The 27,823-nt window shown below is 43.0% G+C and overlaps 1 protein-coding gene across 2 annotated transcripts in view; it reads right to left on the reverse strand.

The window, feature by feature from the left end:
* Window positions 1–611: 611 nt before the first annotated feature.
* CLCN4 (chloride voltage-gated channel 4) overlaps window positions 612–27,823 on the reverse strand; it is a 107,561-nt gene continuing 80,349 nt past the window's right edge. For both annotated transcript variants that reach the window (XM_029604357.1, XM_029604358.1), the window contains exons 9-12: window positions 26,261–26,447; window positions 21,168–21,566; window positions 16,927–17,143; window positions 612–1,563 (exon numbers count right to left, since the gene is read on the reverse strand). In XM_029604357.1, coding sequence (XP_029460217.1) covers window positions 1,473–1,563; window positions 16,927–17,143; window positions 21,168–21,566; window positions 26,261–26,447 — 894 coding nt within the window. In that variant the 3' untranslated portion in view covers window positions 612–1,472. The remainder of the gene's footprint in view (window positions 1,564–16,926; window positions 17,144–21,167; window positions 21,567–26,260; window positions 26,448–27,823) is intronic.

Below are 27,823 nucleotides of genomic sequence, written 5' to 3' on the forward strand. Positions count from 1 at the left end.
TTTCTGGGTCTTTAACCATTCTACTTTTATCTGGCCAAAAGCAGCAGTATAAATGAAAGGATACACAAAATCATAAATACAGACATGCTGAGGTCCTTATTCAGCCGCTATCAGGATGAGCTTGTTAGCTGGGATATTCAGTGACGCCCCAGCTATTTAAAAATCAGCCAGACAAGTTTATCCGGCTAACTTTAGGCCAGGTCTCCAGCATGGCTCCCAGATACACCCTCACTCCGCCCGCCTCTTAGTCAGCAAACTATTTAGCTGGAGAAGTAGTTATCTGGCTAAGTGGTGATCTGATCCTGGACACATAATTCACCCGCTGCCACTTAGCCAGAGAAGTAGAAACTTATCCAGCTAAGCGGCGCTTAATATGGACCTCTTTGTTTCTCCAGTGGATCAAAAATCGGAAAGGTTTAGGTCCTATTTAATATATTGCTCCTGATATTACTGGCATTATTGACCACAGAGCAAGAAAGGGTCTGTAATAATGGCTGCACTGGTTTCTAAGTTGAGTCTGAAGATGCGTTATGTGATTCCTGAAAAGGGTACTTGTGCTAGATAATTATATAGAACCTGATGCACCAAAGGGTTTCCGCATTTTAGGTCTATGGGAAAAATAACTGGTACACAGACCTCATAATAAATATTTCTGACATGCTATTCCTTTTTTTTTTTTTTTTAACTCATGATCAGGAATCACATATAGGCAATGAGAAATGGAGAAATAACTAAAGAATTTTATAAGATTAAGAAATCATATTTTTCCGTCTTGCTTTAGAAACTTCTAAATAATGTTATGCTTTCATGCTACTATTAAATATGCAAATTTTGCATAGAAAGGATCCATTCTTATAAATCAGTGCCTCTGAACTTTCGCACTGAACAGTCAACTATAGTTCTGGAACAGAATTGCTAACATGGATGAAATAGAATGTTTCAGTGTCACAGGTTAAATTCCATTAATTTAAACAAAAATTAAAATTAGCTGACAAGTGTCCCAACAACCCAAAGTATTTCCCTCCCCTTCAAAAGCATTTAGCAGTTTTTAAAATAAATAAATAAAACACAACTCATCCTTTCTGTTCAAACACATACAAAGGCTTCCTTAAACTTTTGAATGCAAAGCTTTGCATCTTTTCTTTTTCCTTGGTGCACTCGGTTCAGCTCCTTGACACCAGAGTTCATCAATTTTGCACATCTTTGTGGATTGCTCAAGCAACTCATTAGAAAAAAGTGGCTTGATTTCTTTTTCAGGAATAGGGAGGATCTGTCTCCATAAGAATTCCGCCCAGGGGTTTCAGAAAATGTCATCATTCATCTTTTCCAAATGACCTTACTTTAAGCCGCAGGCCTCTCCTTCTCGATGACATAGATACATGTTTAATGAAATTAAATAGCTGGCCTTCTTGCTTGTCATGCTGGAGATTATTTCCAGTAGTTTTCTTCTGGCTCCTGGACTGTTCTCCAGCCTAGTTAAACATGATGGATTCAGGGTCCTGGTTTGCCATTTGAGCCATATGTCTCAATACATCCTTCTTGGTTATGATGCCCAGAAGCCTCCTAGAGAAAAGAAAATATGTAAAAATAGTTAATTTCTCTTCTCCTTTATGCTTGTACATAGAAGCTGTCTTTCTGCAGATGATTCTAAGATCTGCAACAAAGTGGACACTTCTGAGGGAACAAGACAGAATAAGAAGGATGTAGTATACTGCTTGTCAGCTAATTTTTAAATCAAAATTTAGATTAATCATGCATTTAAGGGTGTAAGAACATGCCATACTGGGTCAGACCAAGGGTCCATCAAGCCCAGCATCCTGTTTCCAACAGAGGCCAAATCAAGCTATAACAACCTGGCAAGTACCCAAAAACTAAGTCTATCCCATGCTACTGATGCTAGTAATAGCAGTGGCTATTTTCTAAGTCAACTTTTTTTTTTTTTTTTTTTTTTTGTTCAAGTTATATGATCATTACAGAAGATAAAACACAGATAAGTCTCCAAATATTCAAACAAAATTCAACTTTACAGAGAACATATTACATCCCATCTATGATAATCTAAGATTGGTACTGAAAGTAATAACAAAACCTGTCTAATATGCAGAAAAAGAAGAGCAGTATTTTATAAGCAATTACCAAAAATTTACTGAGTCTAAACTATATATTTTTTCATTTCTCCTTCCTTCCTTATATTATGATGGAATTAGGCATCTAGGTATTCTCGCAGCTGATCTGGATAGTTAAATACGTATCTTGAATTCTGATATGTTAAAATACATTTACAAGGAAAACGCAATACATATTTTGCTCCTTTTTGAATGACCCTTTCTCTCAGTCAAAAATTCTTTTCTCCTCAATTGCGTACTTAGTGAAACATCCGGGAAAATTCTAATTGAGGACCCATGAAATTGAGAATTTTGATTTCTAAAGTATAACCTAAGTATTAAATCCCTTTGAGAAATATCTGCACACTGAATAATTAAAGTGGCACGAGTTTTAATCTCCATATCTGATGACTTTTCTAACAGCTCAGATACATTTATATCTTCATTTAAATTCCCTTGGGTTTGTTCTGATCCATCTGTGCCTTGTATTTTCTGACTTGTATAATATATCCTGGATATTAAAGGAAGCATATCCTCTGAATACTTTAGAATTTTTAATAGATAACTTTTAAATAATTCCCTAGGAGACAACAGATGGGTCCTAGGAAAGTTAAGGATTCTCAAATTTGCTCTTCTAATTTGATTTTCCATCTGTTCTATTTTATTTAATTGATATTTCTCTGATTTAATTAGATTTACTTGAACTTTTTCTACCTCTACAATTTTTTTTTCTTTATTTATTTATAATTTTCATATTTACATAATATGAAATAATCAAGATACATTATTCAATGTTTAGCAATGTGATAGATTCCAACTTTTAAACAAACAAATTCATTCTTATGATATAAACTTATACACCTTTAGTTGGAAAATAGAAAATAATTTGTTGAAACAATTTTTTTAAGATAAACAGATTAATCAAAGCACTTTTGGATTTTAGAAGAAATCTAGAAAAGAAAAAGGAAAAACCATAGATTTGTTTAACCAACCACCTAACAATTAATATACTTTCACTCCCTGTATTTCAAGATTCAACAGGTGACGAGGTAACTGGGACACGAGATTCAACAAATTGAATTAGATGTTCCACCTGTGTAAAAACAAAAGATTCTGTTCCTCTTTTAAGAACACAGCTACATGGGTATTTAAGGGTAAAAGAAAACCCTAATGACAACACTTTTTGTCTTAATTCAAGAAATTTTTTCCTTTTTTGACGTGTAATTACTGAAAGATCAGGGAATATCTTTACATTTTGTCCCAAATATGTTGTTGGAAATTTCTGAAAGTAAGTCCTCATTAGTGAACTTATATCTGTTGTAGTTACTAAAGAAACAATTAAAGTTTCTCTCTCCAAAATTTGAACCTCTGAATTTTCCAAGAAACTAGTTAAGTTAGCCGGAACAGAAACTACAAATCCAGAAGTTCTCTTTTTTATAAAGAAACATGAATTTATCGATATCATATTACTTTCAGTGAAACCCAAAACTTCAGTTAAATATCTCTTGAAGGAAACATATGGGATTTCTCCTGCTATTCTAGGGAAGTTCGTTACTCTTAAATTTAATTGTCTAGTACTATTTTCAATAGATTCTAATCTCCTAGAGGACAAAGCCTGATCTTTAATCAATGCTACATTAACAGCCTGTATAGATCTGATATTCCCTTCCAATGAATCCATTCTAACATCAATCTCATTTACTTGTTGTTGTACTTCTACATACTGCTGTGTTAACCTTGAGGATACAGTATCTATCTTACTCTCCAATCTGTTGACAGTCTCGTTTAGTCCACTGACCAAGTCCCATATTGAGGCCAGAGTAACCATTTCAGGTTTAGATGTTTTTGGCCTAACTTCCACTGGATGATCCAAGTGAGAGGGATCCTGTTGACACTCAGCAGACATTCCTGCTGCTTTATCCAGACTCTCAGCTACCAAGTCCACTACACCAGTAGCTCCCTCTGAAGCTAACGGTTGACCAACCACTTCGGTGGATACCGCTGCTGCTACTTCACTGGGAAGGGGTTGGGTTGGTGGAAGACGCATAACAGGGCTTAGGGAAGCCTCCTCCTGGGCAGTCTCCCGTTCTTCTACCAGAAGGCTACCAACGGAGTCACTGGTGCCCTTTAAATCTAATTGTTGCATAAATCTGTCTATTTCCAATTGCAACAGGGGGGGTAAGGGCTCAGTGGGAAATACCCTTACCTTCCCTTTACGTTTAGCAGGCATTGTTAATCAGGAAACAAAATAATTGAAAATAGGGATTTACCGGTGTTGTTTGCGTCCAAAAGGCTCAGCCATCAAGATCGGGCCTTCTTCCCCTGCTCGGCCTGCTCCGGACTAAGCCGGACAAAGCCGTGCGCACCCTTTGGTGACGCGCCGGCGGCGATGGGGCGCCGCTGCCGCTCCGATTTTCAATGCGCTCCGGCTCCTCCCCTCACGTTCACATGGGCCTCTCAGCTGTGTTCCGGGCTGAATCAGGGGACTGCAGGTACGAGTCTCTCGCCTGTATCAGCTCTGCCGCGCCGATTTTCAATGCGCTCCGGCTCCTCCCCTCACGTTCACGTGGGCCTCTCAGCTGTGTTCCGGGCTGAATCAGGGGACTGCAGGTACGAGTCTCTCGCCTGTATCAGCTCTGCCGCGCCGATTTTCAATGCGCTCCGGCTCCTCCCCTCACGTTCACGTGGGCCTCTCAGCTGTGTCCCGGGCTGAATCAGGGGACTGCAGGTACGAGTCTCTCGCCTGTATCAGCTCTGCCGCGCCGATTTTCAATGCGCTCCGGCTCCTCCCCTCACGTTCACGTGGGCCTCTCAGCTGTGTTCCGGGCTGAATCAGGGAACTGCAGGTACGAGTCTCTCGCCTGTATCAGCTCTGCCGCGCCGATTTTCAATGCGCTCCGGCTCCTCCCCTCACGTTCACGTGGGCCTCTCAGCTGTGTTCCGGGCTGAATCAGGGGACTGCAGGTACGAGTCTCTCGCCTGTATCAGCTCTGCCGCGCCGATTTTCAATGCGCTCCGGCTCCTCCCCTCACGTTCACGTGGGCCTCTCAGCTGTGTTCCGGGCTGAATCAGGGGACTGCAGGTACGAGTCTCTCCCCTCTACAATTTTTTGTTCTAAATTTATCACTGATTTCTCTATTTTTTCAGTTTTTGTCTGTAAGATTTTATTGTTTTCTAAACTTTGTTGAACTGTCTTAGTCAAATCATTAATGGACTTTTGAATTAAAAGAATCATACCACCAATTTCCTCCATAGTAAATTTTGTAGGAACAATTACTGATAAACCAGCTAGCGTTTCCCCTTGTCCACCTTCCATCTTTTTTACCTTAGAGGCCAAAACGGTACTACTACCCTGATTCTGGCTTACTACCACCTGGGATTCAAGGGCCTGCAGTGGGAGATCTATTCCCACTACCCCCCTTTTATCCAAGGGTGATAAGGAAGCCAAGGTCTGGGTGATATCCTCAGATGTAACTTCACCTCTTCCTCTTCCCGTTGGTGGTTCAGGTGTTAGGGGAGCTCCAGGGCTTAATGATGTCTCATAAGTCAGGGAATTGGGTTCCTGCTCCTGAACTCCAATTCCAGCGACTTCTGCACCTGGTATTGATATAGTTGTACCAAAAAACTCCTGAATTCGAGGTTGATTGCTATCAACCACTGGTGTTGATGTGGTTAATAGCTTCCCCTTCCTCTTAGTATGTGGCATCACTATGAGGAGGGGGCAACACTATTTTAATTAACTAGAAAATCAAACATTTCTATTACAAACATTCAATTAGGAGCTTGGTGACTCAGTTTATATTAAACAGGTTCCGATGGCTGCTGTTCCCAAACACAACAAGCAAAAGTTCACTTTACCTCCCGATTTCTGAGTTCTTCTACACGTGCACCGACAATCTCCGGCGTTCTCCGGCGAAGCCAGCAAAGCCGGGTGCCCCTTAGGCGCGGCTTTGGCGACGCGCCGTCAGACGCCGATTTTGTGGGCGTCTGAAATGGCTCCTCCCTCTGACGTCAGACCCGGAAGGGGTCGAAGCAGTCACTGCAGTTAAGAGCTTCCGCTCCTAAACAGTAGGAAAAAATGTCCAGGCACTCAGAAACTCACTCAGCAGTCTCAGGCAGGTATGCTCACGAAGAAATGAATCTGCAGCAAATGTTTCCAGGCAGACGCCGATTTTGTGGGCGTCTGAAACGGCTCCTCCCTCTGACGTCAGACCCGGAAGGGGTCGAAGCAGTCACTGCAGTTAAGAGCTTCCGCTCCTAAACAGTAGGAAAAAATGTCCAGGCACTCAGAAACTCACTCAGCAATCTCAGGCAGGTATGCTCACGAAGAAATGAATCTGCAGCAAATGTTTCCAGGCAGACGCCGATTTTGTGGGCGTCTGAAACGGCTCCTCCCTCTGACGTCAGACCCGGAAGGGGTCGAAGCAGTCACTGCAGTTAAGAGCTTCCGCTCCTAAACAGTAGGAAAAAATGTCCAGGCACTCAGAAACTCACTCAGCAGTCTCAGGCAGGTATGCTCACGAAGAAATGAATCTGCAGCCTTTCTAAGTCAACAATAGCAGGTAATGGACTTCTCCTCCAAGAACTTATCCAAACATTTTTTAAACCCAGCTACACTAAGGGGTACATTTTCAAAAACAGCGCGCGCGCGAACAAAAGTACGCTGGATTTTATAAGATACGCGCGTATCTTATAAAATCCGGGGTCTGCGCACGCAAGGGGGTGCACATTTGTGCAACATGCGCGCGCCGAATGCAGCGCGCGCTGCCTGTTCCCTCCGAGGCCGCTCCGAAATCGGAGCGGCCTCGGAGGGAACTTTCCTTCTGCCTCCCCTCACCTTCCCCTCCCTTCCCCTACCTAACCCACCCCCCGGCCCTATGTAAACCCCCCCCCCCCCACCTTTGTTGGCAGATTTACGCCTGCCTCTGGCAGGCGTAAATCTGTGCGCCCCGGGGGCTGGTCCGGAGGCCTCGACCACACCCCCGGGCTGGCGTCACGCCCCAACACACCTCCTGCCCCGCCCTGAAATTCACGTCGCCCACCCGACACGCCCCCTTTGCAAACCCCCGGGACTTACGCGAGTCCCGGGGCTTGTGCGCGCCGCCGAGTCCATGCAAAATAGGCTCGGCGCGGGCAGGAGCCTTTTAAGAGGGTTACGCGCATAACTTATGCGCGTAATCCTTTTAAAATCCAGCCCTAAGTGCCCTAACCACATCCCCTGGCAACAAATTCCAGAGTTTAATTGTGTGTTGAGTGAAAAAGAAATTTCTCTGATTAGTTTTAAATGTGCTACATGCCAACTTCCTGGAGTGCCCCCTAGTCCTTCTATTATCCAAAAGAGGAAATAACCGATTCATATTTACCCATTCAGTGGAAAAGGGTAAATAGTGGAGTGCCTCAGGGATCTGTACTTGGACCTGTGCTTTACAATATATATATAAATGATCTGGAAAGAATATGACGAGTGAGGTTATCAAATTTGCGGATGATATAAAATTATTCAATCACAAGCGGATTGTGATATATTACAGGAGGTCCTTGCAAGACTGGAAGATTGGGCATCCAAATGGCAGATGAAATTTAATGTGGACAAGTGCAAGGTGTTGCATAGAGGGAAAAATAACCCTTGCTGTAGTTACACGATGTTAGATTCCATCGTTGGCTCAGTGTGCTGCAGCAGTCAAAAAAGCAAACAGAATGTTAGGAATTATTAGGAAGCAAAAGGTTAATAAAACAGAAAATGTCATAATGCCTCTGTATCACTCTATGGTGAGACCGTACCTTGAATTCTGTCTACAATTCTGGTCGCCACATCTCAAAAAAGATATAGTTGCGATGGAGAAGGTACAGAGAAGGGCGACCAAAATGATAAAAGGGATGGAACAGCTACCCTATGAGGAAAGGCTGAAGAGGTTAGGGCTGGTCAGCTTGGAGAAGAGACGGCTGAGGGGGGATATGATAGAGGTCTTTAAGATCATGAGAGGTCTTGAACGAGTAGATGTGACTCGGTTATTTACACTTTCGAATAATAGAAGGACTAGGGGGCATTCCATGAAATTAGCAAGAAGCACATTTAAGACTAAGAAAATTCTTTTCCACTCAATGCACAATTAAGCTCTGGAATTTATTGCCAGAGGATGTGCTTAGTAGAGGTGTGAATCGTGTGATCGATCGTCTTAACGATCGATTTTGGCTGGGGGGAGGGAAATCTTATCGTCGGGTTTTTATGTTTTAAAAAATCGTTAAAAATCGTAAATCGCGGGAGGGCGGGAAAACCGGCACACCAAAAAACCCTAAAACCCACCCCAAACCTTTAAAAGAAATCCCCCACCCTCCCGAACCCCCCCCCCAAATGTTTTAAATTACCTGGGGTCCATTGGGGGTTCCCGACGCGATCTCCCTCTCTCTCTCTGGCCACGGCTGCGTTGAGAAATGGCGCCGGTGGCCCTTTGCCCTTATCATGTGACAGGGCAAAGGTAGTGCCGGCGCCATTTTGTTTCCTGGCTCCCGACGTCACGCCTGCTGGAGATCGCCCCCGGACCCCCGCTGGACCCCCAGGGACTTTTGGCCAGCTTGGGGGGGGGCTCCTGCCCCCACAAGACTTGCCAAAAGTCCAGCGGGGGTCCTGGAGCGACCTCCTGCACGCGGGCCGTATTTCCAATCTTCAAAATGGCGCCGGCGCTACCTTTGCCCTCACTATGTCATACGGGCGACGGTCAGGTGGGGGTGGGGGATTTGTTTTAAAGGTTCGGGGTGGGTTTTAGGGTTTTTTTGGCGTGCCGGTTTTCCCGCCCTCCCCCGATTTACGATTTTTAACGATTTTTAACGAAAAAACCCCACGACGATAAGATTTACCTCCCCCCCAGCCAAAATCGATCGTTAAGACGATCGATCACACAATTCACACCCCTGCTTCTTAGTGTTTGGGTAATTGCCAGGTTCTTGTGGCCTGGTTTGGCCTCTTTAGTCTTTCCTCACAGGGGAGCTGCCATCCCCTTTATCATTTTGGTCACTCTTCTCCATCGCAACTATATCTTTTTTGAGATGTGGTGACCAGAATTGTACAAAGTATTCAAGGTGCGGTCTCTCCATGGAGCGATACAGAGGCATTATGACATTTTCCGTTTTATTCACCATTCCCTTACTAATTATTCCTAACATTCTGCTTGCTTTTTTGACTGCCGCAGCACACTGAACCGACGATTTCAATGTATTATCCACTATGACGCCCAGGTCTTTTTCCTGGGTGGTAGCTCCTAATATGGAACCTAACATTGTATAACTATAGCATGGGTTATTTTTCCCTATATGCATCACTATGCATCACTCTGCACTTATCCACATTAAATTTTATCTGCCATTTGGATGCCCAATTTTCCAGTCTCACAAGGTCCTCCTGCAATTTATCACAATCCGCTTGTGATTTAATTACTCTGAATAATTTTGTATCATCTGCAAATTTGATTACCTTACTCATCGTATTCCTTTCCATGTCATTTATAAATATATTGAAAAGCATGGAACCCAGTATAGATCCCTGAGGCACTCCATTGCCCACCCCCTCCACTTAGAAAACTGTCCATTTAATCCTACTCTCTGTTTCCTATCTTTTAACCAGTTTGTAATCCATGAAAGGACCATTTCCACCTATCCCATGACTTTTTACTTTTCCTAGAAGCCTCTCATGAGGAACGTTGTCAAATGCCTTCTGAAAATCCGAATACACTACATCTACTGGTCCACCTTTATCTACATGTTTAATAACCCCTTCAAAAAAGTGATGAAGATTTGTGAGGCAAGACTTGCGTTGGGTAAAACCATGCTGACTTTGTTCCATTAAACTATGTCTTTCTGTATGTTCTGTGATTTTGATCTTTGGAACACTTTCCACTATTTATCCGGGCACTGAAGTCAGGGTAACTAGTCTGTAGTTTCCCGGATCGCCTCGGAGCACTTTTTAAATATTGGGGTTACCTTAGCCACCCTCCAGTCTTCAGGTATAATGGATGATTTTAATGATAGGTTACAAATTTTTACTAATAGATCAGAAATTTCATTTTTGAGTACCTTCAGAACCCTGGGGTGTATACCACCAGATCCAGGTGATTTATTACTCTTCAGTTTGTCAATCAGGCCTACCACATCTTCTAGGTTCATCATGATTTGGTTTAGTCCATTTGAATCATTACCCATGAAAACCTTCTCCGGAACGGGTATCCCCCCAACATCCTCTTCAGTAAACATTGAAGCAAAGAAATCATTTAATCTTTCCACGATAGCCTTATCTTCTCTAAGTGCCCATTTAGCCCCTCGATCATCTAACGGTCCAACTGACTCTCTCGCAGGCTTTCTACTTCGGATATATTTTAAAAAGCTTTTACTGTGAGTTTTTGCCTCTACAGCCAACTTGTTTTCAAATTCTCTCTTTGCCTGTCTTTTCAATGTCTTACATTTAACTTGCCAACGCTTATGCGTTATCCTATTTTCTTCTGTTGGATCCCTCTTCCAATTTTTGAATGAAGATCTTTTGGCTAAAATAGCCTCTTTCACCTCACCTTTTAACCATGCTGGTAATCGTTTTGCCTATTTTCCACCTTTCTTAATGTGTAGAATACATCTGGACTGTGCTTCTAGGATGGTATTTTTTTTTTTTTTTAACAATGTCCACGTCTCTCGCACACTTTTTACCTTTGTAGCTGCTCCTTTCAGTTTTTTTCTATTTTTCTCATTTTATCAAAGTTTCCCTTTTGAAAGTTTAGAACTAGAGCTGTGAATTTGCTTACTGCCCCCCTTCCAGTCATTAATTCAAATTTGATCATATTATGATCACTATTGCCAAGCGGCCCCACCACCGTTACCTCTCTCACCAAATCCTATGCTCCACTGAGAATTAGATCTAAAATTGCTCCCTCTCTCATTGGTTCCTGAACCAATTGCTCCATCCAGGAACTTTATCTCTCTAGCATGACCTGATGATACATTTACCCAGTCAATATTGGGGTAATTTAAATCTCCCATTATTACTGCACTACCAATTTGGTTAGCTTCCCTAATTTCTCTTAGCATTTCACTGTCTATCTCACCATCTTGGCCAGGTGGACGGTAGCATACTCCTATCACTATACTCTTCCCTAACACATAAGGGATTTCTTCCCATAAAGATTCAATTGTGCATTTAGTCTCATGGTCCACCTTCAATTTGAACTCCAGTGCCTGCAATAGTATCTCCTAAGGATTCAGATGTTATATTTGGCCAGTTTCGGGGCCATTCTGCGACCGGATGCATTCCTCCCAAAGCCACTGAGCCAGCTGCACATTGCCTACACTGTCCCTGCACCTCCACTTGCAACACCATAGGCTGCCTTAGGTGTGCACGTATCCCATATTTAAAGGCTGCACAGCGGGAAACTGGCTTGTGAGTGTACTGATGCCATCAGTGCTGGCTGGGTACTTAAACCTGGGCTACGCTCCCATCCGAAGCCTAGGCAACAGGTCCTTCTCCATTCAGCAAATGCATGTTGCATCCTACGTTCCTGATCCTGCTTCTGGTCTAGTCTTGCCTTCTCCAGCCTGCCTTGCCTAGTCCAGCCTGTCGCTTCCCTAGTACTTTCTTCTGCTATGGTCCTGGATCTCTTTTCTGATTGCTGCTTACCACTGACTTCTGCTACGGACATTGACCTCTCTTTTGCTTACCATCTGTCACTGACCTCAGATCAGAACCTTGTCTACATTCTGCTTGCCGCCCGCCTTGACCTCTGGCTTGTCCCTGAGAACTGACTGCTGCCTGCCCTGACCTTGGCCTAGATCTGGACTCCCCCTCTCCTGCACACCTTATGGGACTCTAGCCTAAGCATTGCAGGCCCTCAGAACCCAAAGGCTCAACCAGCAGGGAAAGGAGCTGGTATAGGTGAAGCTCCAGGCTAGTCCCAACCAGGGCACATTCACCAGCTGTCGCCGTGAGCCTAGTAGGTTCGTGTACGAAGCTGCATTAACAAGGCAACAGCACAAGTGTCAACTTCCCTTACATCAGAAAGGAGTTCGCAGAAGACATCATTGTGTGGAGGCACTTTAGTGAGGAAGGTGTTATTATTCTGATGCCTGATGGGAGGAGCAATCAGATAGAAGTTAGCAATCTGTTATTAAGGCTCTGTTATATAGGAGAGTGGAGGGTGGATCCTTGGACCAGTGGCAGATGACCACGCCCATGGGGAATGATCCCGAGAGGGACCACCGGTCAGGCTCAGAGTTAGGAGAAAAACACACACTAGTTCTTTTATTAGACTGTATACTGAACCACCAGAGATGGCAGTAGTGAGTTGGTAAACCCGGCTGGGCTGTAGTCCCTCAGAAACTGGAATAGCGATCCATGGAGGCTAAGCTGAGGAGAGACTGAGATATAGTGAGTAGGCAGGGTATGCTGATGGTAACATTCACACAATGTCCCAATGAAGCATATACACATATAAGTAGCATGTACTCGTGTCTATGATAATTTATAAATCTCATGAGTATGCGCTTACTTGCAGTATCATGTACATTTTAATGGGGAAAAAGGGATGGTCTGGGGCAGAGTTTATATATATATGTGAACAAAGTTGCTATTTTGTAAGAGATAGACGTGTTTTACGTATGCTAATTGATTTATGCAACTGAAATCGGACTTGTCTTTTGTCATTTTTGGGAGGAGGTCTGAATGAACGTGGGGGTTCAGCATGAAATGGTAGAAGGTTTAGGTGAAGAGATGAAAGTCTAGGTGAACTGATGGAGGCATTGGTGAACTGGCGATACCAAGTGCATGAGCAACTAAGTATTTTCAGAACAGTGTACATGCATAGGTTAAAATATACCTGCCACAAGGTTTAATTCTGCGTTGTTACATGCGAATTGCTTTCATTCACACATAAAATACACACAGATTATAAGGTACTATCATCAGTCTTATGTGCACAAATGGTTTACCGTGTACTGTTCAGAAAGTTGGGCTCATAATGTTACTTTGTGTACTAGTATATTAAGTTTGCAAAATAATTGAATGTGCAGGGAGTGAGTTTGCATGTGCATGTAATTAGTAATGCTACAGAAAAATATACACAGTAAGTATGCAAGCGAAACATGGCAACACACAATTATGTGGGTTGGATCAGCACAAGTGTTAGGTGTCTGAAAGGCAATACCATCAACAAGACTTCAACGCCTGACGCTCTGTTATGAATTAGAATTAACAAGCGTTGACGAGATGGCATGCTACTTGTCATTCTTTAGACTGTGCGGACTCCTCCACTTTTCTAAGTAAAGCAACAGTGACATCTGATGGCACTTTTCAGGTTGATCCGCCTACATCTTATTCTACATTACTGAGGAACTTGCTAAAGTTTTAGCAAATCCCAAGGATGGGGAGAGCAGACAACCCATTCTAGTTATGAGAAACAAACTAAATTCTGGAAATACAAGCTCCTTATATTTTATTGCCCTTCCTTACTTACCTCTCTGTTCTAACTGAAAACCCATATTTTTCTCTTTGAACTACAGATTTTCATTCATAATCCTTCCTTTCATCCCTGCTATCTATGCTCTACGTTTGAGTTCAGAAATTATTTAACCTTATTTTTTTGCAGTGCTTGTATTTATTTCTGTTTATAAAATTGGGTGTAGATTTGCGCGAGCCGGGTTGCGCGCACAAATCTAAACCCGCGCGTAGCTATTAAAATCCCTCCCCAAATTATAAGGCATATAAATAAATTAGAAGTCCCAGAAAAACACTGGAGGTAATGAATCCAACCCAAATAATGAAAGCCCCTTCTTGAGCCCTTCCTATCTATGCACAGGGTAGCCTTCCCTTAATTATGTGTAGGGGTCCTTCTTAGGTGTAAGAAGGGTATGTGTTTGTGCCATTGTTTTTGAAAAGATTTTTCTGAGAAATGTAACTGTCTGCAAATCATTGTTTTGCAATGGTTTAGTTTATTAGCCTAATTAGGTGGTTTCTTTGTAGCAATCTTCAAAAAGCTGACCATGCTGTAAAATGCCGACATTTTATGTCATGGGCCCACAACCTGGGCATAATAATAGTAAAAAGGCAACTTTTGTTCAAGAGGAAATCCAAGGAATCAGAGAGTTTGGAGTGTGTCCTTCCGGCAGCCATCTTAAATCTCTCTCCTATGACCATCAACTTAAATAAGGTGTCTTAACATTTATATTAATTTTTTTCTCATTAACATGTAAAACTGCTGGTACATATCAGCTAAAGGGTGACTAATCCCAGATTGATGGTAGTCACTGGTGTGGACCTGCCCAGTTTGCCACAGTGCCCTACCATTTTCTTGTTCTAACTCTTAACAATAGAGAAAGAAGGAAGAGAAAGCAGTAGGTTCGGACAACTGTCTGTCATGACCACTAGGTTCACCTTGCTTGCTGTCTTCTGCTTTCTCTTCCTTCTTTCTCTATTGTTAAGAGTTAGAACAAGAAAATGGTAGGGCACTGTGGCAAACTGGGCAGGTCCACACCAGTGACTACCATCAATCTGGGATTAGTCACCCTTTAGCTGATATGTACCAGCAGTTTTACATGTTAATGAGAAAAAAATTAATATAAATGTTAAGACACCTTATTTAAGTTGATGGTCATAGGAGAGAGATTTAAGATGGCTGCCGGAAGGACACACTCCAAACTCTCTGATTCCTTGGATTTCCTCTTGAACAAAAGTTGCCTTTTTACTATTATTATGCCTCTTAAAAGGAAGGGGAAGATTCATATCTTTCCTCCGGATTCAGATATACCCTCAGGACAGCGGTTTATACGGGAGTTTGCCGTCCCTACCCCTGGAATTAGGGCGTCGAGCCCCGCTGACGATCCAGCAAGAGGATTGCCGTTTCACCTGGGGAATTGTCTCTAAGCCCGCCTGATCCTCGGGCACCTCCGCAAGCTTCTCCCCTGTACACCGCCGATGGGGCTGGGTCGCCGGTGGATGACATCACTGAGCAGACTCAGACGGGAGAATGCGTCGGCAGCGGTTCAGTTGGGGAAATTGCTCGCCTTCAGGTTGTGGGCCCCAAAGCCCAGGAGAGTGGAGGACTGGGCAAGGGAGATGGCCCTCCAAGACCAACGGAGGAAGGTGGGAGCACGACGGAGTTGGGAGCCTACTATTCTTGCCCCCTGGAGATAAGAGGTGGTTACCCTGGAGTCCCTATAGGACCTTGTTGCAGGTATTGCTCAAAAATTTAATGAACACATCCAATCTTTAGAAACAGTGTCCCACAGGCTCGATTCAGTTGAGAGTGATCAGCATTTACCGTATTTTTCGCACTATAAGATGCACCTGACCATAAGACGCACCTAGGATTTAGAGGAGGAAAATAAGAAAAAGAAAAATTCTGTCCCCATGACGGGCTCTGTACGGAGCTCCCTCCTGGTGGCCATCCGTGGGATATTTTTTCGGTTTTGTTTTTTTTATAGTAAGGCAGAGAACATCCACACAGGTACTCACACTCACTGGTTTTCTCTCCCTCACATATGTACATACCCACAGACAATCACACACTCAGACTCTCTCCCTCATACACACAGCTCTCTCACACTAGTTATTTTAAACTTTCATGACTGCTCCAAAGTTCAATAATAAATAGTCAGGGCTCTATATTACATTGATTAGGAGAGCAATTTGCTCCTAATATTTCAACAGGTAGCCACTTAATCAGCACAGGCAGTAATTCTATTTGCTTTTCATTAATTTCAGCTATCAAAACTGCTAATCAGTTCTGAAAATCCACATTGCTTCATATGCAAGGAACATTTTATCATAAATCACTGAACTATACCATGAACTAAAAAAGTAAAGGTTTGTATCATGTGTCCTCTATCCCAGGCAGTATATTACCCTCATGATTTTCTAATATATCTAAACAAATGAGAAGGAAATGGCTTGTACTAACCATAAACTTTGATGCCGTGTATCGTCTTCTGCCGGCAGAGCTTGAGCTCCCTGCCGGTCTGCTGTTCCCAGGGTGCATTTTACAGCGAAGGTCGGCATGGCGCAGGTCAAACATCAGCTGTTTGAACCGCGTGCACTACGGAGGCCCTTCCAGTTCAAACAGCTCCCTGCCGGTCTGCTGTTCCCGGGGTGCCGCGGGGTGCATCTTACTACGAAGGTCGGCGGCACCCCAGGAACAGCAGACCGGCAGGGAGCTGTTTGAACTGGAGGGGCCTCCGTAGCACATGCGGTTTGAACAGCTGATGTTTGACCTGCGCCACGTCGAGCTTCACAGTAAGATGCGCCCCAGTAATAGCAGACAGGCAGCGAGCTCAAGCTCTGCCGGCAGAAGACGATACACGGCATCAAAGTTTATGGTTAGTACAAGCCATTTCCTTCTCATTTGTTTAGATATATTAGAAAATCAAGAGGGTAATATACTGCCTGGGATAAAGGACACATGATACAAACCTTCACTTTTTTAGTTCATGGTATAGTTCAGTGATTTATGATAAAATGTTTCTTGCATATGAAGCAATTACTCTCCCTATGTGTAACTAATTGGTGGGACAGCTAAATGAGAGCAATACTGTAGATTTATTCACTATTACAGGATGTTTTATTTCATATATAAATGATTTGCGATTCCTTATTAAGATAAAACATCTAGTGTATATAAAAACAGAATAATGCAGCATTCCTTTTTCCGTGCACATCTCATTAATGTCTGGTTTATCGTGTAATTTGAAGAAAAATTCTGACTAGGAATCCACAGTTTTGTTTGCAGATCAAGTGACAGCTTTTTTAGAAAGACTCGGGGGCTCTGAGGGAATGGCATAATAGTTTTGGGATACCTACCCACTTCGAGTGACAAGACATTGTCGGAGTCCCAGCTTCCTGAAGATGTCAACCACAGTCTCCATGGGCGTATGGTCGGTTACTGTGAAAGGGCTTAGATTGAGAATGCGCCGCAGCTTTAGCGGGTGAGGGCTGTTGGCCGGGAGTTCTGGCGGATCTTCGGTGAAGTACAGGATAGAATTGCTCACCACACCATCCTGCCTCTGTCTTGCATTCTCTACGCAACACAAAAAGCACAAAGATCAGGAAAACTGGCAGATATAATTCTTCTCCATTGGGATGAGGGATCAGAAATGCAAACTTTTCATAGTGGGGGATCCCTCTTCCATGCTTCGTGTATTATTATTAACTGGATTTCTTTTTAGGGTGGCTCTCAAAATAACTCTTACTGGTGCAAAGTCCGTGGATATTTTTATCTGGGGATTTTGCACCAATTCTCAAAGGGAAAATATGCACATACATTCCCTTTGAAAACTGCCTTGGGAAAACATACCTGCAGACATTTGAACCTGCTTTTTCTCTGGGTTTATCTATGCAAACCAACAGGCGTGGTTTTATAGCTGACTAAGGAATAGTCCATTTTGCCTGGGTAACTTGAGATTTACGAAAAAAAACTGCCTTCCCTATATAGTTTTCATGACAGTCCAACAAATGGTATCTGCAGCCTGCAAAGCCGTTGTTGTTCCTAAGTTTTTAAGGACACAAAGATCCTTTTTTTCAGACAACACTCTAAAACAGCTCACAAACAACATCTTTATATAATTTTCATTGGGATTCAATAAAAGAAATTGCACCCTGCAAAGAATCCAGTTTTCAGCATGGCCAGCATGAATACTGGAGCTCTATATTATCATCAATAAAATGTCATTAATTTACAAAGCAATATTTAAGTAGGGAGCATGAAAGAAAGTCATAAAACAAAGAAAAAGTACAAAGTAACACAAAAAAAATATATAAGATGGTTGATCATTAGGGATCAATTTTTCATTTCGGGAGGGGGTGTTATTTGGGTTTTCCGTTTGTTTAATGTCTATTTAAGTTCAGTCTGTTTGCCGAACCAGAATAAACATTGCATTAAAAAAAAACAAAAAAGGGCCAAATAAAAATCTAGCCAAAATCAGGTTTCCCCGGGCTCCCTCACTGCAGCCTGACTGGACTGGGGCTGACCAGGGCCTTCTGCAGGCTCCTCTGCTCCCTCCCTCCCTCCGGCAAATAAACTGGCCCTCCCCTTAGGGCCCTTCACCCCTCACCCCCTGCAAATAAGCCAGGGCCTCCCCGGCCCTCACTTACCCCTTTCCATGCTGTTCCTGAGAGCAGAAAGGGGCACCAGCTGGTGCCATATTGTAAACTAATACAGACGTAGAGCATGACGGACATAACACAAGCGTTATGTCCCTATGGCAGCAAAATAAGATGCCGGCTGGCTTTGAGGCCAATGGCATGTTTAAAGGGGAGCTGGTGGAGTAACCAGAGATCACTCCTGCCCCCACAGAAGAGGTAAGTGGGGGCTTATTTGTGAGGGGCAGAGGAGGCCAGGGAGAGGGGGGGGGGGGAGATGGGGTTCAGGAGTCCTGAGCAGAGGAGCCTGGAGAGGCCTCAGTCAGCTCTGGTCGAGTCGGGCAGCAGTTCCCCCAGTAACAGTCCAAAATCATCCAAACATTTTCGGGACTATCAATTATCGGTTCGTTCCATTTGGAAGGAACTGAAAATTGATTTTTTATTTTTTTTGTTACGAAAAAAGCCATTTGTTTACAACAAACACACATCCCTACTGATCAAACCTAGGGCAGAAAATCTCTGAATCTTCTTGTAAAGCAGTGTATAATCAAGACCCCCTTAAAAGACCAGGACCAGACATTAAACCTGGTTCACCTTAAAGAAGAGCCCAGAAGGGAATCCTGTTCCCAGGACATTTCCCTGAGCAGGGAATTAAGAAAACAGGCACAGGAAGGGAGAGGCCCTGGGGTTGGAAGAAGACAGATATCTTGCTGAGACTATGAATCTTTGAACTGAGGTAAGCAGGCTGTTTCTGTTATTGCTGGTTTCACTGTGAATAAAGCATTTTCTGTGGAGGAAGGCTGGAGTCCAGACTGTTCTGAGATCCAGCCCCTTCTAAAGACTGCTCTCATGGCATTACACCCCTAGAATATTTTCAAGTGTGCTGCAAAGGCCTTCACCGTCAGTCTCAGGGTCTATCACAGACAGTAAAGGAGGGCATTTTTCAGCATCTTACCCATATGAATCTGTGTGCAGATATAACTATGCATATTGGCCAAAACACGTGTATTTTTACCCATATTTAGGGCAGATATTTTCAAGGGCAGGCATTGTCACAAAGCACATACTTTTATTTTAGTTGGATAAAGTACTTTCAAAAAAAGGAAGTGCAAGTGTCTGCAGGTACTTTTTCCTGGGTCAATTTTCAAAGTGAACGTATGTGCGTTTTTGAAAACTGGTGAAAAGTCCATGGGTAAAATGTGCCCTCAGATTTTGCCGCTATGCAGGAAGCTTGAGAATTGCCCTCTTAATGTTCCTTTATGGGAAAGAGTTCTGGGCTTTTGTGTGAAAGTACAGACATTCAGGCCGATGCAATACCATGCGCTCGGGCTAGCGCACCGCTTAACACGTGATTGGACGTGCGTTTTGGATGCGCTAAAATAACTCGATGCAATATGGGGATTAACACATCCAAAATGTGCGTCCAAACCAGAACGTAGCTATTAGCTATTACCCTGCGATTCAAAAAATTACAATGGGCGCGTTGGCCGAGCCTTAACACGGCAGGTTTTACGCCAGCCTGGGAGTTGGCGTTAAGGCACGCCGCACTCAAGGGCTCAACCACTAAAACAAAATAACCTGCTTTCTGTGGTTCCTCCAATTAGTATAGTAATGAAACTAAGTAGAAGCAACCACAGAAAGCATCGTCATGCAAAAATAAAGAGTCTTGAAAAAGGTGTGGTGTCTGGCGGGGTGGCTGCCCTGCTGCTCAAACGAGAGGTAAGCGCTACCTTCCGGCTGGGTGGTGGTAATTGGGCTCAGGTGGCGCTTGGTGGCTCCAGTGATTCACAGAGAGAAGGTGCAAAATTCATTTATTCACTCCATCACTGTGCCGACTGATCCACTCACTGTCATAGGTCAGTGAAAGGACCAATTCCCTTTCAGAATGCTGACCTGAAAGGGGATTGGTCCTTTCACCGTCAAGTGTCAGTGAAAAGGACCAATCAGGAACAGCCCTGCCGGGGGGGTGGGGAGGGTGCTATGGCCAAGTCAGCTGCTGGGCGCCCGATGCTGTTGTGGGCACACAGCCACGTCTCCTGCGGGCCCGATGCTCAAGAGCTAGGGATGCACAAGTTTTACCTAGAGTCCCTTTTAGCATGGCAGCTCATTAACATATTGCATCACGTGCCCAGGAGAGGTGGTTGTACGCACGTTTTTAGAGTGGCAAAAGATGTAAACATCTACTATCATAATGTCACCAAAGTCAGTGCAACGCAAACAAAAGACTATGTCTTTCTGTTTATATTTTTGTTTCAAATCAAATGCATTGTCTCATTTCAAATATTCATAAACATAAGGAGAAAAACTGTGATTAGCCACTCTTCAACCCTCATATCACACATTATTAAACTGTCTCAATGCGGTATCATGTTTGAACTAGCTGTCCCACAGTCTTCTACCTGGAGTAACAAGTAGATTTTCATCCATAGAAAGACATCTATTTACGGCAGCTGTCTGATCTGGGGGGATTTTGTACATAGATGTGCTAGTAACACTGCCCCATATGGACCAACTGATAGCTTTCATAATCTCTGAGGTACATTGACAGAAGTGAGGGGAAAGTCCCATAGGAATCCCTTCTCCATCTGAAAAAGCAGCCAGTTTTTCATCCACACAGGGAGAAGATTTGTGATGGCAAGGGGCTGATGTCTGGGATTAGTACTGTGGGGTGTCAGAGACAATGTCTTACAAGAACAAACAAATCAAAATGTTAACCTTGGATTTACATCACAAAATGTGAGGTGAGATTGTGAAGCTCTCCAGAGGATTCAATGCAATTTCTCTCTGGGATATTACAGGGCAGTTTTTCATCCATAGACAAGCTGTCATTTATACATCAAGCCAGAATATTTCTGCTTTACTTAGCTCACCTAGATGTGCAATATTACCAACAGCCAGTGGCTATATATTGTTTATACAAAAAGCGACTGCTAAGAAATACCCAGTGAAAGGTGTCTACTCACTTATTGCCAGAATGAGTTCTCGTCTCTGGGCAAATCCAATGAGTCGCTCCGAATCCTTAGAGACCACCACAGGGAAGCCGTTATAATCAGTCTCTTTAATCAGCGTCTCTATATCTTCCACAGTCATGCTGTCCTGAGTCAGGACAGAAAGAGACGGCTCTCCACGTCTTGGCCTCATGACGTCCATAGCTAGCGTTCTGTGTGTGAACTCGTCCTTAACATCCAGGAAGGGATAACCATTCAAGTGAATGTGTGCTTCATAGATGCCTTCTTTCCCAAATGCATCTGCCACCCATTTGCTGGTCACTGCTGCAGCCATTAGTGGTACAATGTACTCCAAGCCTCCTGTCAGCTCAAACATGATCACAACCAGCGAGACAGTCATTCTGGTGACTCCACCTGAATATATGAAGATAAGAAATACCCTGTGTCAGTGGCTAATCCTGATCCCTTGGAAGCACAAATTTGCAGTCTTACTGGGAAGATTCCCTCCCTGGTGTTCATTCCCAGAAGTAAGAGAGGGCAATGCCCACATCTAAGAACATAAGAACATAAGAAATTGCCATGCTGGGTCAGACCAAGGGTCCATCAAGCCCAGCATCCTGTTTCCAACAGAGGCCAAACCAGGCCACAAGAACCTGGCAATTACCCAAACACTAAGAAGATCCCATGCTACTGATGCAATTAATAGCAGTGGCGATTCCCTAAGTCAACTTGATTAATAGCAGGTAATGGACTTCTCCTCCAAGAACTTATCCAATCCTTTTTTAAACACAGCTATACTAACTGCACTAACCACATCCTCTGGCAACAAATTCCAGAGCTTAATTGTGCGTTGAGTGAAAAAGAATTTTCTCCGATTTGTCTTTTTCAGACCCCCCATAAAATTTATTTCTCTCATTCCCCTTGTATTTAATTCTGGCGACACAAACATTTTTCTCTCTTAAATTACAACTTAATTTTTCCCTTCTCCGCGCTGGCACTAACTGCTTCTTCCACCTTCGCGCTCTGTACATGCACTCATTCCCACAGGGTTTCCAATTCACTTTCTCCGGGCTTTGCTTCACATTCTGTTCTGACGTCATTAGCTCTGTCTCGCCCCTTTGGTCGGGCTTCCTCTCCGTTTCATGCCCTTCCTATTCCTTTTTAAAGCCTTGCAGTCACAGACGGCCATTTCCAATTACTTTGTGCTGTTTACATTCTAACAAGAGCCTTTGCCTCCACCTCCTTTTATACTCCGTGTTTCTTTTTTCACTGCTTCTCACCACACCGGCATCCCAGAGCCGCACGGCTTCATGCCTTTAATTTTAATGATCCCATATTTCAGTCTCACTTTCTCATTATTTACCATCAGGCCAATACACTGTTAGCCCGTGTTTGGCCGTGCGTTTTCGATGCGCTATTTTTACCCCTCATACAATAAGGGGTAATAGCGCGTCGAAAACACGCGGCCAACCCCCCCCAAAACTAATAGCGCCCGCAACATGCAAATGCACGCTGATGAGCCTATTAGGTATTCCCGCGCGATCCAGAAAGCAAAATGTGCGGCCAAGCACATTGTACTCCAGAAACTTATCCAAAACTTTTTTTTTTTTAAATCCAGCTACACTATTAATGTTTACCACATCATCTGGCAATACATTTCACAGCTTCATTGTGCATTGATCACAAACATTTCCTTAACTTTGTTTTAAATCTGTTACCAGTTAGTTTCATGGAGTTGTCTCCTAGTCCTTGTCTTATTTGAAAGAGTAAAAATCCACATTTCTCAGACACCAATACAACTATGCTACCTGGACTGAGGTGCAATCTGCTTTGGGATTTTAGAGGTATAAGCGTGTACAGTTTCAAATGTGTAGCCTCCTTTTTACATGGGTAAAACTAGATTTAAGCTACCAAGTTAGTTATGCACAGATAAGTGGATTTTTATCATCCTTCAAGCGTATGTGCACTTTCATAATGCATGGGGCTTTTGACTACATAGAAAAGAGAGATTCAGAGGAGGGACCTTTTGGAGGCATGTTTAAAAATTATGCATTTACAGTACATTTAATTTTCATAAAAGTACATGTACTGTAGGAATGCTGCTAATGCACGTATTTTACACCATGGTTATATAACATGTAAGGGTATATGCATACTTTCAACTGCAATACCAAACTGATATTCAAATGCCATGTATGCAGGTACCTTGTGTTTGAAAACTGACTTGTTTTGTGCAGGCTTAGATATAAGCACAAAGCTTTGCTGTTTGGCTTCCTAATGAAAATGTACCCTACAGGGTACAATGAGCAAGATGTATTTAATTAATTAATTAGACTTAATGCTGACACGCAGATGAATTTTTCAGAGGAGTTACTCATGTAAATGTAACATACTATTGTATTTTCAAAAGCCCATTTTATCCACGTTAAGTGCACGTAACACGACAATTCAAGGGCATATACTGCAGCAATTTTCAAATCCCACTTACACAGATAAAGTGCATTTACACATGAAAAATCCAGTTTCATAGGAAAAACTTGTTTACTGAGCAGAAGGGTTTAACAAAGTCAAACCATTAACAAGATACATAACTCCCTAATCATATTCATAAAGGTGAATTTTCTAAAGGATTTACACGTGTAAATGTAACTACTATTGTAGCAACTTTCAAAAGCCATTTACACGTGTAAAGTGCACTCACTTGAGCAAAAGCCAATTTTATTCCTGTAAATGCTTTTTAAAATCAGGTCCATAGTGCATAGCGAGAACTACATCAAATGAGCACATATGAGCCCGTCAAAACATCCCCAGTTCACCTTCAGTTTATTGCCCGTCCACCACCCTAACAACCTACTCCCTCTGAAAAAGATGGCCCTTACCCACTTAATGCAGTAACAATCGGGCTGTGGATTCTGGTAGAGAGTGATTTCATTTAGGGATCCCAGATCTTCATAAATTTCTGTCACCTTCTTGTAGTACTTTTGAGCAGATTTCATTTTTCCATAAGTAACAGACTATGCATGCGATTATGCCACATCTCCAGGGTAGGAGAACTGCCACTTATCCATGGCAATAATATACACTATTTTTTTGTTATCATGCAACTTGTTTTCTGTACAAACACTAGCAGGTTTGCATCAGACATATAATCATCCAAGATATCTAACAAGCCCAACCTTACATCTAGTGGTACCGGCCATCCTGCCCACTTTGAGATATGAGCAAATACATCCCTCCAAAATTGCTGAATAAGTGGACAAGTCCAAAAACAATGGAAGAAACTACTCTCTGGTGCTGCACATTTTAAACACTTCTTGTCTGGAATGATATGGGCTTTGTGGGCTTTTAAAGGAGAAAAGTACAGCCTATGTAGTATTTTGAATTGCATCTCACACAAATCAGCGCTCGCAGTCGACTTTCCCAATCTGCCCAGTGCACCATGCAAATCATCTTCCTCCAGAGGAATATCCAGGTCTAGACCATTTAGCTGTTATTTCAGAAGGGGGATCCGAGCTCCACTCTCCCACTATATTTCTATACAGTTTAGAACGTATCCCAGCCTTTGAGCTTAGGAGTATTACATCTGTTTCAAAGTTTCTTACCAAAAAGCAATCTTAATTTCCTTGGAATACTGAGTCAATATAATGGCGTAATTGCAAGTAAGCATAGAAATCCTTATTACTCCAATACTTTTCTTTTAACTCTTGAACTGTTAAAACTCCTTGTCTAGTATCTGCTAAAAGCTAACCAATTGTCTTCAAACCACGTCTCCCACTGTCAAAAATCCCATAATCTAATCCTGGCTGAAAAGCTGCGCTCCCTCTAATGGGCAAACACACCAATACCCTCAAAGGCAAACAATATTTAGCTCTCACCCATTGCCACGTCTTAAGAATAGGCAGATATAATTGCTTCACCTGGGTCGGCATAGGTAACGCCACTGTCTTTGCATGAAGATGATATGACAATGCCAAAGGCCGAATCATGCTGCCATAAACCTCAATATCTGTCACCGCAACCAATCCAGTCCCTTGCAACCCTAAACAAACATGCGGCATTATACAAACGCTAATTTGGGATCTTTAAACCACCATCAAAAAAGATTCAGCTGAAGCCGCAAGATCTGCATACGTAACGTATTCCATATAAATTAAATATATTATAAATTAAATATAAATTCAGATATCATTTAACACAACCCCCATATCCCGCTTTAACAACCACAACGGCAACATGTGCAAAACATAAAGACACTTAGGCAAAACAAAACTAACTGGATCCTGCCATACCAGGAAAGAGGAAAATGCTGCCAACTAGTGGTCGCTACTAAAAGTGGGAGCACATTGGCGTAGTAAACCTGGGAGACATCACAGGGAATTCAGTGAGTAGTGAGGTGCTCCTAAACTGCTCCGAATGCCACCCCCTCTGTGAACAATTGCAAGCAGATTTAAACAGTGAATTATTAGAGATTCAGCTTTTCTACTTAGTATGCCCACTAGAGGCCTTAGAAAAGAGAGAGAAAAAGAAAAGACGCTTTGACAGAGGCTGCGCGGGACGTCGCGGGCGCCCGGTAGGGTTTTTAAGGTTTCGGGGGGATGGAGAGGGTCAGAGGGTGGTGGGGGTACGGTAGACAGTCAATGAAAATGGTGGGATGGGGGTGCGGCAGGAATCATTGCAACTTGGCGGGGAAGGGGGGGGAGGTCCACAGCAGGCAAAGGTTGATTATCAAGGTGATGCGAGGTGGGGAGTGCGAGGCCGCTGTGGCCTCTGTAAAAACTGATGATGGGGGTGGGAGGGTCACAGGGCCCTGTACTTCAATTGTTTTCGAAGTTTCCCAGCACTGCTTACCCAGATATATTTTAAAGATATCCGGAGAAGCAGCAAGTTATCTGGCCACACTAGGCCGGATATCCTTAGACATGCTCAGAAGTAGTTCCAAAGGACCTTGACATTTTTAAAACTGTTTTCAGAAACCTGTCAGCTCCACCTTGCATGACTATGTTTCGTGACAGGTCATTTTTATTATCGTTGTAAAGGTGGCACACTGGAATCTCAGCTTTGAAGAGTATTTCGCACGGCCTGAAGATACAGGTGAATGTGAACCGTACCTAAGCAAGCTGCAGCTCCCACCATGGCATAGAGGCCTGGCGTGACACAGTCAGCCCCTGGTCTGCACCAGCTACTGAAGATGATCCAGTCGTGATTGTAGTAGGCCAGTTGTTCCACCCCTATTCCAACCATTCTTCCTGCTATTGCCCCAACAGCCATGCTGGGAATAAACAGTCCTGAAGGGATCTGAAAGGAAAGAGGAAAAAGAATGGTCTCAGGCATTGCGGCATTCCAGAGTTGTGCTCATCCTGGAGCCTTTGTCACCTGCAGAATTCGTTCAGTGCTGCCTGTAACCTGACTAAGTACAGCCCTGCCAGCAGCATCATGCGAACGACCAATATATATGCAGGTCTTGCCTCCTTGCAGTGCAAAGTTATGAGCGACAGAAACCATTTCTGTGCAGTGCTGGAACTTTCCCTTTATAAGCACACACCCCGCACACCTTAAAAGAAGCAACTTTTGTCAGAGAAATCCATTTTTCCTATACCAACGCATGCATTTTATTGGCTCCCAGCCCCTTACCTCTCAGAGGAACCACAGTATGTAACAGCACATTCCAATTTTTAGCTTCTCTTTATTAGGAGAAGCCTCCATCTTATTAGGTGAACATACCATGTTCCCCTTGTAGTCTAGGACAATTCGGGATTTATTTTCAGCCACTGTCCGGCCAGCAAAGTTAACTATAAACATATCCGGCTAGTTTTGTCAGGATATTCAGCACCGTGGCGACGTAGCTGAACATACTTGACTATGTTAGAGAAAGTTGGCTAACTTTAGGACTACTGCTCAACAGCATGACTTTGGTTAGCTGGTTATTTGGCTAACTGAAATCAGAGTTAGTTGAATAACAACACCTCAGAACACCCCCCCCCCCCCCCCAATATACCTCCAAGTTATTCGGCTAAGTTTTAGCAGACTAACTACATAGCCAGATAACTTAGAGGTGATCAGCCAGAAGGCAAATGGCACCTAATATCAGCCTCTTCATGGCTACATCTCAATATTCCACAGGATCTATGTCAGCACTGTAAAGTAATTTCCTAATTGTCATTTCATGGTTCTTCCCTACCTTCTAAACTGTATTTCCATCTACTAATTATTTTTTAGTTAGATTTGATTTGGAGGAGAGGCCATCTCTTGGTGCTGAGAAAAACAGCCTCCACTAAAATGTTTACAGACATTTAGAAGTTATTTTAACTCACTGTTCACTGTCATAAGACAAAGATTATTCCAAAAAGGAGAAATGTGTGTACAGTCCAACTCCATTTTGGAGCATTTTAAAGTGGTTTGCATTAAAAGTGGTTTGCATGAACTTCCTCTGATGCAAATGCTTACTATGAGTGAGAAAGACAAGATCCATAGAGCCGAGTGAATAAAACTGAGCAGCTGAGGGAAGACCCCTTTTTTTTTTTTTTTTTTTTACAGAATTCACCTTTGTAGTCAGGGTGCCGTTTGGTTGGGATTTTATGATAAATGTCAAGCATAATCTCATAAGTGGAAATGGAAAGTCTTTAATTGGCTTGTAAAGCAGATGAAATGAAGTGGTCTCATTGTAAAATCTC

This window comes from Rhinatrema bivittatum, chromosome 5 (genome assembly GCF_901001135.1).
Source record: "Rhinatrema bivittatum chromosome 5, aRhiBiv1.1, whole genome shotgun sequence".
NCBI lineage: Eukaryota > Metazoa > Chordata > Amphibia > Gymnophiona > Rhinatrematidae > Rhinatrema > Rhinatrema bivittatum.